General features: G+C 42.7%; 1 protein-coding gene across 1 annotated transcript; it reads left to right on the forward strand.

The window, feature by feature from the left end:
- Window positions 1-146: 146 nt before the first annotated feature.
- Window positions 147-14,748, forward strand: LOC144953872 (uncharacterized). Its single transcript, XM_078884525.1, has 4 exons — window positions 147-798; window positions 5,451-5,690; window positions 13,055-13,661; window positions 14,702-14,748. Exons 1-4 carry the CDS (start codon window positions 220-222, stop codon window positions 14,746-14,748), a joined length of 1,473 nt encoding a protein of 490 aa, XP_078740651.1. The 5' UTR covers window positions 147-219.
- Window positions 14,749-15,456: the final 708 nt, after the last annotated feature.

Raw genomic sequence — 15,456 nt, forward strand, 5'->3', positions numbered from 1 at the left:
GACATCGATATACCGTGAATCTCCAAGTAAGTGTCTATTTTCGCGGATAAACTCTTAAACGTGTTCGTCGTCAAATTAGCGGGATTTTTTGCATCTCGGTTAGACGCGAGTGTCGTTCTTGTTTTAGCAGTTAACAAAATCTAAAACTAAACGCTAAACATCCTTGCGGCCGATAGCGTACTTTTGACTCAATAACACCGCTGCTGTTACGACGCTCACATGGAGCAGAGACGCTCTCCACAGCCCCACGCACACGGAGGCAAGAAGCCATTCAATTGCTCTGTGTGCGGGAAGGCATTTTCACGGCAATCAAATCTTCAGAGACACCAGAGAACACACACGGGCGAGAAGCCATTCCTGTGCTCTGTGTGTGGGAAGGCATTTGCACACTCATCACATCTTCAGATTCATCAGAGAACACACACGGGCGAGAAGCCATTCCCGTGCTCTGTGTGTGGGAAGGCATTTGCACAGTCATCACATCTTCAGAGTCATCAGAGAACACACACGGGCGAGAAGCCATTCCCGTGCTCTGTGTGTGGGAAGGCATTTGCACACTCATCACATCTTCAGAGTCATCAGAGAACACACACGGGCGAGAAGCCATTCCTGTGCTCTGTGTGTGGGCAGGCCTTTACACGGGCATCAACTCTTCAAACTCATCAGAGAACACACACGGGCGAGAAGCCATTCCTGTGCTCTGTGTGTGGGCAGGCCTTTACACGGGCATCAACTCTTCAAACTCATCAGAGAACACACACGGGCGAGAAGCCGTTCCTGTGTTCTGTGTGTGGGAAGGCATTTTCACTTTCAGCAAACTGCCAACGCCATCAGAAAACACATACGGGCGAGAAGTCATTCCTGTGCCCTGTGTGTGGTAAGACATTTGCACACTCGTCAACTCTTCAGAACCCTCAGAGAACACACACGGGCGAGACGCCATTCCTGTGCCCTGTGTGTGGGAAGGCATTTGCACGGTCATCAACCATGAACAGGCATCAGAAGGTTCACAATGATAGGAAACTGAAATCAAAAGTTGAAATTCAAGGTGCTGCAATGAGTCCTGAAGAAGTTTCCACCTTCGATCCCATGCAGTTGGATCCCGAGAGATGGCTGGATGTAATGGAGTGGCTCGAGAGTCAACCAGAGAGCTCGGGGTGACTGAAAACATATTATGTCACGTGGTTATACCTTTTAATCGGTATAGAGTACTTTTTGGTTATAATTTTGACCATTTTAGTTCTACAGTTTTTGGGAGAGTTTAGTGACGTGCACAGTGGTGGTTTGTAATGTTATCGGATTACTTGCCGAAGTGGTGTGAAGAGCACTGGTTGTGAGAGGGTTCAATTGTAGTCGTTAAGTGTTCCTGTTGAGCTAAAGTTGGAATGCGTCTGTAGGTACATCTTTACTCAACATTTTAGCTTTTTTTGATAGGTATTAATCGGCTTTAGATAGCCGGTTTTCAGAATGTACATTGATGGCGCGTTCGTTGGATATATGGCCTTGACTTCAACATAGACGCAGAGTGAACAAATGTGGTTAACTAATAAGGAAATCATGGTGAATTATATTTTAACGCTTTGGTATTCCTGGAACGGAAATGGTTTGCATTGTACTGGAAATGTGTGAACATAGGACATAATAAATATTCCCTTCGAGTTTTGACGTAAAAATGATTGCAGATGAATAAAAACGTATTTTTAACAAATGTTTGTCCGGTCTTTATTTCATAATGTTCCTAGAAAAAACATGTTAAGAGATTTTCAGGTGGAGGATCTCCGTCACACAAGTGTGCCCTTAACCGGCAGCATCTTGGCTGTCTACCCGATTAACACGTGTTCCTGCAGGGGAAAGGTCCCCGTAGTTAATCCTTCATCAACGTACCAGTCCCTAATCCCTACTTATGTCGGGGATAAACTGTACTCTATAACATGTAAACTAATACTATAAACGATAACACTAAACATTAAACGATTATAAACTAGTGTATTAGTAGTTATTTTAATATCATTAGAAGCATTAGAATCACAGTGTGGTCGTATAAGAATCGCTAATATGTATGTATTGTGTACATGCAAGGATCGGATACAATTATTACAATTACAACATGGTCATATTACAATCACGATTTTCACTGCGATATGTAATCGAATAACAAAAGACGGAATATATTTGTATAAATACACGCACAGAATCATAAACTCATGAGATTATGAATCGTTACAATTATTATAACAATCAAAAATTGTGACAAAAACAAAATCCCACAATCAAAACACCACGCTCACGTGACGAATTCTTAAACAAACTGCAACACTCAAGTGACAGAACTCAACAAAAAAACGCCCAATAAAAAGAACAACATCAATGGCCAAATCCTAAAAACAGACAACACACGCACGTTAGTAGCTGTTAGAAGAAAACAACACCTAGCACCTTCAACTATACACATTATACATCCAACTCGTAAATGGGGCGGTATATGACAGCCTTCGCTGCTGTCGACGGGGCCAAGCAGCGAGTGTTTAACTCCATTGTTTCAGAATCCGTGTCATCACACGGCCACAGCGCCTTAGCCAAACTACATCTCCCGAACAAGGCAACCTTCCCTATGCTGTGTATTTTAGCAATATATTTACGGACGCACTTGAAGATACCAATTCGTCTTGAAAAGGCAGGCGACTTGTTCTACCAACACGATTTCAAATTTCTACCGAAATAAGTATGAGTTCATTCATGAGTAGTATTCACTAAGCCCCGGTTGCACTAACCTACACACAGTTATGATTAATCAAAGTAAACATTAGTCGCTCATCCCAGCTCAAACATGATCATACGAATTATTTCCAAATCCGTGTCGGGTCCCACGAGAATAGGGCACGTCCACAAACTCTCAAATTGTAAACTCACATTGCATACTCTAACATTATAAACTCTAAGAATATAACCTTTAAACTATGAGCTATACATTTCAACGCTTTAAAATAACACTACAAACTAGTGTCATAGTAAACTATAATGTTGTGTACTCGTATTACAGATTAGAACACCGTACATTGAATTGTGATATTCGAATCTCATTCGAATTCTTAGCTTCACACTCGTGAGTATGTAACATGTATGTAATATGCATGAATGTAATGTCTGTATGTAATATGTATGCATGTAATATGGACGTGCGAACCAAGGGTGGGATATGTGAAACGGAAGGTGCAGGATCAGGATGGGATTTAAATTATTTGAATAACACTTTGGTGGTATTAATATCAAGCTGTCCACTAATGGATGAATGTTCCATCTAAATGGAATCAAATAACAATATTCAGTATGAATATGTAAAATAATCGCACAAACCCAATATTAGCCCGTGAAATAATGAATCATTACAATTGCAATGACTCCGGACTCAGACTGCAGAGGGTTATTTTATTTAGCCTTTAACGCGGTTTCAGACCCCAGGCGTCACGATATAGCAACGACGACGACGAGACAGCAACCAGCCAAAACAGCCCCAAACCTCGTTCCTCCCCCTCTCTCATTCTCGACGTGAACCTCCGCCCACACTTGGTCTCGCCTTCCCTTCTCGAACTCTCTCTATCTTGTCCCTTAGTTGATGCACTGTCTTTACATCACCCACCTCTATGACCTCTACCTGACCCCGCCATGGGCGGAGCAACTTGGGGGACATACAGATATGTATGTAAATTATCTGTTCAATCGAACCGGGGGTCGGATATGTGAACTGTGGGGGGGGGGGTACAGGGCAAGAATCGCATTCAATTTTTAGAATAACAATATGGTCGTATTAGCATTTTAATGGACTTTAATATATGTTACGTGCAAATGCAAATCGTTAGTCGTAAATGCGAGGGAGGGGTTAAGAGGTGCACGTTAAATCCAGCGTTAACATTTATTTTAGCATCATATTTAAGGACACTGTTGTTGATAAGAATTCGTCTGGACATGGCACGTGCCTTGTTCTACTAGATCAACCAAAATTAGTACAACATTAGTACAATGTCGGTTATTCAGGAGTGTGATTTCATTCATGAGTAGTATTCACAGAGCCCCGATGACACTAACCTACCTAAAGTTATGGTTAAACAAAGTAATCTTGAGTGACTTAATTCTCAGCTCAGACATGATCATCGCAATCATTTCCAAAGACGTGTGGGGTCCTGCAAGAGCAGGTCCCGACTACAAACAGCTTGGCAGCAGAATCGGAAGTAGCTGCGCCGCCCTCGAAATGTGATGTTGCTGCTGTTGTTGTCGCTGCTGTTGTTGCTGCTGTAGTTGCTTCTGTTGCTGTTATATACGCAGGGAGGTGGTGTTCCGTGATGGGATGACGCCTTTGATCAAAGACTGATCAAACTTAACCAATTAACGCCCTTGATCGTCGCATTTGATCAACTCTGATATTGTAGACTCTTACATGTTAAGTTCTAACATAGTGAAATATAATATTATAACCTATGAACTACAACCTATCCATTGTAACGCTGTAAACGAATATTACCCATCGGGTTTCACTCCCTCGTCGAGAAGGCCGCTCTCTTCCTTTTCTAAAGTTACATGCTAATTTCTCTGCATTCACTTTAAATCGAGGACAAAGTTTTTCCATTTATTCAAAATAAGCGCACAATTACACACTGAGATGCACTTACATATTCATGCATGAAGCACAATGGGCACATTACCCTTCGGTATGTTAATAGACATGCGGATTGTACCTTCCAAAATTAACAATCGAATGCAAATATCCTGAAAGACAAAGGATTGGATCCTAGGGGGGGAGTTATGAGGCGGCTCAGAAGCGGTGCTCAATGCCATTTCGAGAGGGAACTTGATGAGGTTGGACGCTCGACTCGTCGCTCTGCTGATCGCCTTTCAACCGCGAGACAACGCAGCCTGGCGAGCACAATTGCTGTGTCGACAGTGAGGCGACTTTGCGTCGGGAGAGTTCGTGGCGACATCTTCAGACGGCTTCCAGACATCGATATACCGTGAATCTCCAAGTAAGTGTCTATTTTCGCGGATAAACTCTTAAACGTGCTCGTCGTCAAATTAGCGGGATTTTTTTTGCGTCTCGGTTAGACGCGAGTGTCGTTCTTGTTTTAGCAGTTCCAAACAAAATCCAAAACTCAACGCTAAACATCCTTGCGGCCGATTTTTGACTCGATAACACCACTGCTGTTACTACGCATCTAATGGAGCAGAGACGCTCTCCACAGCCCCACGCACACGGAGGCAAGAAGCCATTCCTGTGCCCTGTGTGTGGGAAGACATTTGCAGACTCATCAACTCTTCAAACTCATCAGAGAACACACACGGGCGAGAAGCCATTCCTGTGCCCTGTGTGTGGGAAGGCATTTGGAAAGTCATCACATCTTCATATTCACCAGAAAACACACACGGGCGAGAAGCCATTCCTGTGCCCTGTGTGTGGAAAGACATTTTTACAGTCATCACATCTTCAGAGTCATCAGAGAACACATACGGGCGAGAAGCCATTCCTGTGCCCTGTGTGTGGGAAGACATTTGCACAGTCATCAACTCTTCAAACTCATCAGAGAACACACACGGGCGAGAAGCCATTCCTGTGCCCTGTGTGTGGGAAGACATTTGCACACTCATCACATCTTCAGAGTCATCAGAGAACACATACGGACGAGAAGCAATTCCTGTGCCCTGTGTGTGGGAAGACATTTGCAGACTCATCAACTCTTCAAACTCATCAGAGAACACATACGGGCGAGAAGCCATTCCTGTGCCCTGTGTGTGGGAAGACATTTGCACACTCATCAACTCTTCAAACTCATCAGAGAACACACACGGGCGAGAAGCCATTCCTGTGCCCTGTGTGTGGGAAGGCATGTTCACAGTCGTCAACTCTTAACATGCATCAGAAGGTCCACAATGATAGGAAACTGAAATCAAAAGCTGAAATTCAAGGTGCTGCAATGAGTCCTAAAGAAGTTTCCACCTTCGATCCCATGCAGTTGGATCCCGAGAGATGGCTGGATGTAATGGAGTGGCTCGAGAGTCAACCAGAGAGCTCAGGGTGACTGAAATATAATGTTGCATGCGGTTATACCTATTAAGCCGTATCGAATACTTTTGTGTGTAATTTTGACCATTTTAGTTTTACAGTTTTTATGAGAGTTTAATGACGTGCCCAGTGGTGGTTTGTAATGTTATCGGATTACTTGCCGAAGTGGTGTGATGAGCACTGGTTGTGAGAGGGTTCAATTGTAGTCGTTAAGTGTTCCTGTTGAGCTAAAGTTGGAATGCGTCTGGAAGTATATCTTTACTCAACATTTTAAAGCTTTTTTCAAGTATATAGCTTTTTTTGGTTGGTATTAATCGACTTTAGATATACGATTTATGGATGTACATTGATGACGCGTTCGTTGGATATATGGCCTTGACTTCAACATAGACGCACAGTGAACCAATGTGGTGAACTAATAAGGAAATCATGGGGAATGATACTTTAACGCTTTGGTATTCCTGGAACGGAAATGGTTTGCATTGTACTGGAAATGTGTGAACATAGGACATAATAAATATTCCCTTCGAGTTTTGAAGTAAAAATGATTGCAGATGAATAAAAACGTATTTTTAACAAATGTTTGTCCGTTCTTTATTTTATAATGTTCCTGGCAAAAACATGTTAAGCGAGTTTCAGGTGGAGGATCTCCGTCACACAAGTGTGCCCTTAACCGGCAGCATCTTGGCTGTCTACCCGATTAACACGTGTTCCTTGAGGGGAAAGGTCCCGTAGTTAATCGTTTCTCAACGTACCAGTCCTTAATCCCGAATTGTGCCGGGGATAAACTGTACTCTATAACATGTAAACTGTAACACTATAAACGATAATACTAAACATAAAACGACTATAACTAGTGTTTTAATTTAGAACGATATGAACGGAGGTAAGGTATTAGAATCTCATTATAAGCAGTAGAATCACAGTGTGGTCTTATTAGAATAGCACTTTGCTCATATGTATGTATAGTGTACGTGCAAGGATCGGATTAAAATCATTACAATTACACTACGGTCGTTATAGAATCACGATTTTCACTGCTGGATGAATGTTACATCTCAATGGTATCGAAGAACAATAGACAGTTTTCTATTCATAAATAAACGCATAAACACATTATAAGCTCATGAGCTTATGAATCGTTACAATTATTATAACAATCACAAATTGTAACAAAGCGAAATTCCCACTAAGCAAAACATCACGCTCACGTGGCGGATTATTTAACAAACTGCAACACTAAAGTGGCAGAACTCAACAAGAAATGCGCACGACAACAAGTTCAACAACAATGGACAAATCCTAAAAACAGACCACACGCACGTTAGTAGCTGTTAGAAGAAGACAACACCTAGCATCTTCAACTTTACACAGTATACAGCCCCAAAGATCCAATTCGAAAATTAGGCGGTATATGACACCATTTGAACTTCCTTCTTTCGTTCTCGATTAATGAAGATATTCTTGGCAAATACTATCGCTTTCGCTTGTGATGTACCTCCTAATTATGGCCTCAGGTTAAAAAAAACAAAAAAATTCATGCGAATTCCTCCATTATTCCGAGCTGCACAATTCAGGGTTGTGGACCGCTTTGAATGCTTCAATTTCATCACAGTAAATGCTTCAGACCACATCAGGACACTCAACCTAAAGCATATTTGAAGCAACGTGATGAGATGGCTAAGAACTGCAAGCTTATTCTAGTGTTAACGATATTTTATCAATATAGGTAAGTACACTATATGTACTAAGAATTCGTCAACATAGCAGGTGAACTTTTTTCCGTAATCAACCAAAATTACGACATTTAGTCATAAATGAGTGTGAGCTAATTATTCGGTAGTATTCGCTAATCTCCGTCACACAAGTCTGCCCTTAACGAGTAGCATCTTGGCTGTCTCCCCATTAACATGTTCCTAGAGGGGAATGGTGCCCGTTATAAATCGTTTCGCAGCATTCTGGTCCCTAATCCCGAAGTATACTGGAGATCACCTGTATTCTATAACATGTCAACTGTAACATTATAAACGATAGCACTAAACATTAAACTACTATAAACTGGTTTAATAATTTATTACACCATAAACGGAGGTACGGTATTAAAATCGCATTAGAAGTATTGAATAGCACTCTGCTCATAAATATGTATAGTATATGTTCAATCGAACAGGTTTTTGGGGTTAAATTGCGTAAGTAAAAAATATATTTTGTTAAACCCGCCACATGAAAATAGTAAGGATTGTCACTTAAACAGAACATGACAATTCGTTACTAAAGCATGTCTATTCCGGTCACTATTCTTCAATTGGGATTACCGTTGGCAGGCTATTTTAGTACACACAATCGACAGGAAGCACAAGGACAATGGGTTCACTTAATTCGCATGCCTAATGTACGTTGATTACCATATAAATTACCCAAACGGCAATGGGTACCCATCGCCATATATGTATCCATTAACACCCCCCCTACCCCACTTCGCGCAAGAAGAGCACACACGTTTTGTCATCACATCTACCTCTCTATTTACGGAACGAAACAGGAGCACTTCTCCACAAAACTGGCCGTCGCCTAATGAAGATTGTTGTAATTACTGGCGAAAAGTCGTACTCAGATTGTAAATGTTGTGGCTTGGCTCTCCAACACACCATTGTGCTGGACTAGCAACGAATTAGCCTGTCCTGTTTACGTGACAAACCTTACTAATTGGGTGTGTGGGTGGTGACGGGTTTAACGACACATTTTCATATTTAGGCGATTCGTGGATACGATATTCGAATCTCATTAAAAGTATTATAATGGAAATCTGCTCATATAAAAGAAAGTTTACGTTCAATCGACCCGGGGGTTGGATATGCTAACTGTGGGGGTGCAGGGTTAGAATCGAATTCAAATTCCTAGAATAACAATACTGTCGTATTCGCATTTTACTGTGCTTGACTGTATGTTTTGTGTAAATGCAAATTGTTAGTCGTAAATGCGAGGCAGGGGTTAAGAGGTACATGTTTAATCCAGAGTTAACGTTTATTTTAGCATCATATTTAAGGACAATATTAGTAATAAAAATTCGTCTGGACATGGCACGTGCCTTGTTCGTCTCGATCAACCAAAATTAGTAGAATGTCGGTCATAAAGGAGTGCGAGTTATTTCATGAGTAGTATTCGCTGAGCCCCCATGCAGATACTAACCTACACACAGTTATGGTTAGACAAAGTAAAGTTTAGTCACTTAATTTTCAGCTCAGACACGATCATCGCATTCATTTCCAAAGACGTGTGGGGTCCCGCAAGAGCAGGACCTGGCTACAAATAGTCGAGCAGCAGAAACAGCAGAATCAGAAGTAGTTGCGTCGCCCTCGAAATGTGTTGTTGCTGCTGCTGTTGTCGCTGATGTTATTGGTGCTGCTGTAGTTACTTCTGTTGCTGTTATGTATTGGGTGGTGGCTCATTTACTCATCACCACCCATAATCATCAACACAAATCATCAGCATCAACACCCATTATCATCACCAATCATCATTATCACTATCAACTCACCATCACCAACCATCACAACCAACATTCATCATAACCACCACCAATCATCCATCATCATCAACACCCATAATCACAACAACCCATCATCATCACTACCCATAACCATCACCACCCATCATCATAACCTCACCAATCATTACCACCCTTCATAATCATCACCCATCATCATCACCACCATCCATTATCAAGAAACATCATCATCACCACCCATCATAACACACACAGCTAAAAACATAGATATGTAACCTTACACAGACATCGATAACAGACACACACACAAATAAACAATCTCATTAACAACTTAATTATAAAAATCCCATATTACTACTGTCAGGATAGGTGCACACAGACACATCCTTTATTCAATTATAGTTTACATGGAACTCAAATTCACACTTAGTACAACCACCTCACTAATTTAAATATAACTACAGATCAAAAACTCTAACAAAAACCTGAATTTAAAAGTAAATAAACCAATGGGATGGTGTTTATACGCTTGAAATGTAATTAATGAAATGCAAGTTAATAATTCCAATTAAACAAAAAATAACTACGAACAAATATGAAGACTGAGGCCTAGGTATATGCCAGGCCTGATGGCCAGGCATCGCTTCAGTCCTCGCCGCAGTAACAGCGACATCAAAGACAGCACAAAGCGAGGGGGCAAATGTTTAACGTCGAACAGAGGGCTCTGCTGTTTCCGGTGACGCACACCACCCGCACTGCACCACGTGGTGCGCCCGCCAAGCGCGTGGGGGCGGAGCCTCGCTATAGTGACGTCACCTCTGTTACGTCATAGCCACGCCTCCACCCGCAGTCGAGAGGAATGCGCACGAGTGAGCAGCAGCCGAAGAAGCCTTTGCAGAGCGAATCGTCAACGAGGTGAGCGTCCCTATGGGAACCTCATTTGCCAGTAAAAATATGATAATTGTTTTTTTTTACCCTTCTATCTGGCAACAAAACTGACACCTTTTTACAGTGCGCCTTTTGGCGTCATCAGGTCCAACCCATGTGAGACTAGGCTCTAAGGAAAGCTGTCTCGCGTGTGGACCAATCAACTTCAAGGACAGTGCACATTATCAGAGTTATGTTCTTTTGTTTGTATTATGACTGCAGTTATTGCGGTCTATGCAAACATGACTCCTTGTAAAAAGGTGTCAGTTTTGTTGCCAGATAGAAGGGTAAAAAAACAATTATCGTGAGCGTCCCTGTTGACGATGCGTGTTGTTTATTTTTATTGCACGTTTTGACTACAAGCTAAATCTTCATTATTTTTGTATATGTTGGTATTTTGATTTTCTGCAACCAAATTAGGACTATTAGTTTGATTACTTGGCATGCTCTGATATGTTGCTGTTACTGTCATTGTTTAGACCCAAAGCAAGTCAACATTTAAGTACGTTCATAACTAACCTGTTTAAATGTCATATAATATGATTAACATGTCTATAATGATTGTGTTCTGATTGCCTGCATAATTGTGCCCAGCATTACATGTATTGAATGTTATCCAACACGGGGGAGGAGTCTGCCTTTTAGTTCAGACCCTAGCTGCTGCCATAGACGTCTCCTATCTGTGATGTCACAGCCACATGGGCGGTACCTCTGACATCACGTGACTTACGACGTCATTCTCGGGTTATAACAAATGATGTACGTATGGTCATTTGACCCCAATGACCTACAAGACATAGGGGGGCCTTTATCAAGCAGTCGATTAATACAAATGGGCTGTGCATCAACATGCTTGTCTGGATTAGAGGTTAAACATCACGGTTATGTCTGGCAATTATGTTTAATGCAATAGGCAGTTGGAATAAATATGTTCGCGTGGGTGGATGAGTGAGTGATCTGACGCACGCGTGAGTGGGCAAACAAGCGAGTGAGTGGACTTGTAAAACAAACGGCACGAAAGTGATTGGATTGGTACAGCGAGTGGTCAAATATGTAATAATTGAGAGGATGAGTGATTCAAAAGGTTGCTAAATCTGAGCGTTTTATACAACCTCCCCAGGCCCTCCAACATCAAACAGAAACGACTTCTTCACCACAAAAAATGGACAGACAACGCAAGTGGGCTGACATCTTGGAGGACTATGATGGTAAGTCCCAAATACCTGCAGCACTTGGTTTTAATGCAGAGGAGGCAGCTCCCTGATTAATTATTTTTAGTAGACGTGGCTTGGTGGTGAGGGGAAGAGGTAACGGTCAAGTGTGCAGACAGCATGGATTTAGAACCGAGTTTCAGCCATATTGGTTTAAATTGGGGTCTCAACTTTATGAAATTGATGATCTCAACATCCTTACAAAAATATTACTTGCAAAGTTTTACTGTCATGTAACTAATGTTTCTCAACAGCAGGTCATGTTATGTGTTAAGAGGTAATTACAGGGATCTCAGAATTAGTTGCGTGAATATCCACGTGCTTCGTTCTCTAATACATTACTCGTCCTTTGAATTAATTTTGTTTTCCGTAGCCCGGGAGTCATGGCGCCAGTCGACCACGTGGGGGGACATTATGGATGAAGTGGACCCTTTCCCAGGCCAAAGCTATGAAAATCGTTCCCCAAAGGTGTGTATGGGGTCTATGGGAGTCAAACACCACATTCTCTCCACACTCCCTTACCATTGCACCAAAACATCACTACACCTCACATCACCACACAATCTCTTTACATCACCACCAACTCAATACAATATACTCTTAGGTTTTTTCGGTAAAGTTACGTATGTGACTCTTTCTTAGGTTTTTTTCGGTAAAGTCACATACGTGAGTATGAATCCTTGCTGTCACGAAAGCTTCAATTCGAGAATCAATACAATATCATAGAGCCTCATAAAGCGTCAATACCATCACAAGTCACCGTCTCTCCAGAACATTCCACAATTTCACCTCTCCGTATCACAACACCATCTCCCAACACCATCACTCCATCTCTCCACCATCACGTCATGCCATATCCCACTCGTGCAGGCAAATGCAGTCGCCATTCATTACCAATGAAGACAGAATGATATCAGGCAATCTCATGAATTATGTCTGTGAGCTGATTGGAAGTTGACATTACAGTTGCCCATTATGGGTGCTGCAATAAAATTTGTCCAGATTATGGGCATCCAGATCTTTACAATGGAACATTCTGTGGAAACTATTGCCCTTGATGATTGTTGCAACAATCGCCATGAAATCGTTGTAGACTATCACTGCATTAAGTGCGTGTATTGTATTTGTGAGAATATGAGGATGTAACATGTATTTTGATAACATTAGGTGATGGTGTATATTCATACGTTTGCTAGCATGTTTGCATGAGTTAATGTGCATTATTGCATCCGTACATAGATGTGCACGTATGCATTTTTGTTTGTCTATGTGCCCGTCCATGTTTGTGTGCCTGCGAGAATGGATTTTGTCCTGAGTGCGCATGTCTTAATAGTCATGTGCTTATCTTCGCGTGAACAGAGGAGCATTGGGGAGGTGAAGAACTTCAGCGGAGTGAAGCGTCTCCAGGAGGACAAGCGCCTTGCGAAGGAGAAATGCACAATGGAAGAGAAGTGCCCCAATGAGGTGAAGCACCTCGCCAAGTTGAAGCACCAAACGGAGCAGAAGTGCCTTCGAAACAAAATCCTCAACGACGTGAAACGCGTCATGGAAAAGCGCCTCCTTGAAGAAACGCGCTTCATGGAGGAGAAGCGCCTTCGCGAGGTGAAGCGTCTCAAGGAGAAGCATCTGGAGGAAGAGAAGCGCCTCATAGATGTGAAGCGGGTCAAGGAAGAGAAGCGCCTCATGGAGGAGAATCGCCTCTTTGAGGTGAAGCGTCTCATAGAGCTGAAGCGTCTCGAGAAGAAGAAGAAGAAGCGTCTTGAGGAGAGGCGCTTTCGCAAGGTGAAGCTCCTCGAGGAGAAACGTCTCATGCAGGAGAAGCGCCTCGTTGAGGTGAAGCGTCAAGATGAGGAGGAGGAGCACTTGATGGAGGAGAAGCGTCTTGTGGAGCAAAAGCGCCTCGAGGAGGAGGAGCGCCTCGCCAAGATCGAGCGACAATGGCTCCAGACCGATACCACCAGCAGAAGCACCACCGCCATCACCGCCACCACCACGACCACCACCACCACCAGCAGCACCACCACCGCCACCACCGCCACCACCACGACCACCACCACCGCCAACGCAACCAAACCTGTGTTGAGCCCAATTGCTTCGAGCTTTGGAGAAGAGGGCTTCCAAGAAGATAAAGCAAACTCCGGAGTCGCTGAACCACGGTAAACCACCCTGCGTGTGTGCCCTGTGTGTTTATTAAATCCTTTATATTAAGTTCGCTTGCTTGCGTGCTTGCGTGCTTGCTTGCTTGCTTACGACCGTGCAAATCTTTCGGTCGTTTTTTCACCCACTTCCCGTGATCCAATCGAGCTGACATTTTGCACACAGACTCGATGTGCGAGACAATTAATGTCCGTGAAATTTTTTTTTCAAAATTTTACACTGTTTAGGGAAAACAAATTAAATATTTAATTACCAATTGGTTAATACTGGCAGACAATCATCTGACCCATAGGTGGCAGCGATCTCAAGCCAGAGGACGAGAGGACTCTAGCCGCCACGCATATAAAGGATTTATAGTGAAAAGCTTTGTTTTTACGGGTTATACTTATTTTTGTTATTTATTGCCATGCTTCTCACGCAGCATCAGCCTTACTCGGTCTCAAAACTTCTTTTCAGGAGGATCCTGCCAAGTTTGCTCGCATTTTGCAAGAAAGTTGCTACTGTTTGCGATCCAAATTGAACGATTTGCATTGCTTGTGTGGGTTCAGTAACAGGGAGAAAGCTGCATAACCTTTCCAGAACAGGTGGCTGCATAATCCACACGGAGAATGTGGCCAAACGTGGAAATCAAACCCAGGTCAATGTTGCTGTGACGCACAGGTGCTCAAGCCCTGTCGCGCTCTCAAAATTCACAGACACTGCAAACCCCACGTGTACATTCCGCTATACTGAGGACAGATTTATTTTTCATAACTGGTTTCTGGGTTAGACCACAACGAAGTGGGCATATCTTCACCATGTAACCCTCCATCCACCGGGAGATTTTCGCTGTCTATCGCCTGTTTCCAGGCCAGCTGCCAAGTCGCCTTGTAATGCACAGCGACAGCTACCACTGAGAGGGGTGTTCAATTTAAAACGCGATGAGATGAGAGATGCGAGAGGCTCATCGCATGCAATGCACTCTGAGATGCCTTCGACGTCAAGGGAGGTGGCTCTCTCGACCACAAATCACTGACGGACACTTTTTTTAAATCGTGGATGTGTTGAAGCGACCAAATGGTCGTGCACTCATTCTTCACCGCTTACAGTTCAGATCTTGCTTCCCACCCTGGCTATTATTGCTGCTGCATTGACCACACAGATCCACACCCATTCCGTCACAGTGGACGTTCAGGATCTCTATCGATGCCATTTGAAATGCTTAGGACATTATGTGCAAGGGGTCAATTAGAAAAAACATATAGAAACATGTCAATCTGGAGTGGAAGTTTTCGTGACTACAGGGATCCATACTCTTTGGTTATATCGGTAAATCCACGTAGGTATGAAATAAAATAAATTAAATCACGACGTTTCGATGGCCATGTCGTTATTGCAAGAAAGTTTCTTGCTGTGGTTTTTCCACCTCATGATGATTGCTTGTGTTGCAATCGAAACGTTGTGATTTAATTTACTATATTTTATACATACGTGACTTTACCGAAAGAACCAAAAAAATGTCACTTCAAATTATTCAGCTAAATTTGCACAGCAACGCCACCCACTACTGTGAAACTACAGCAGTCTGTGTGAGACACAGCTGCACCTATCTCAAGGATAGCCTG

The sequence above is a fragment of the Lampetra fluviatilis genome (assembly GCF_964198595.1).
Source record: "Lampetra fluviatilis chromosome 74 unlocalized genomic scaffold, kcLamFluv1.1 SUPER_74_unloc_1, whole genome shotgun sequence".
NCBI lineage: Eukaryota > Metazoa > Chordata > Hyperoartia > Petromyzontiformes > Petromyzontidae > Lampetra > Lampetra fluviatilis.

What these genes read in the sequence shown, in the direction of transcription:
- LOC144953872 (XM_078884525.1), top strand. Translation starts at nt 220, where the DNA reads ATGGAGCAGAGACGCTCTCCACAGCCCCACGCACACGGAGGCAAGAAG. An exon ending in TGTGTTCTGTGTGTGGGAAG is followed by an intron (nt 799 to 5,450) that starts GCATTTTCACTT and finishes GTGTGTGGAAAG; the next exon opens with ACATTTTTACAGTCATCACA. An exon ending in AGAAGCAATTCCTGTGCCCT is followed by an intron (nt 5,691 to 13,054) that starts GTGTGTGGGAAG and finishes TCGCGTGAACAG; the next exon opens with AGGAGCATTGGGGAGGTGAA.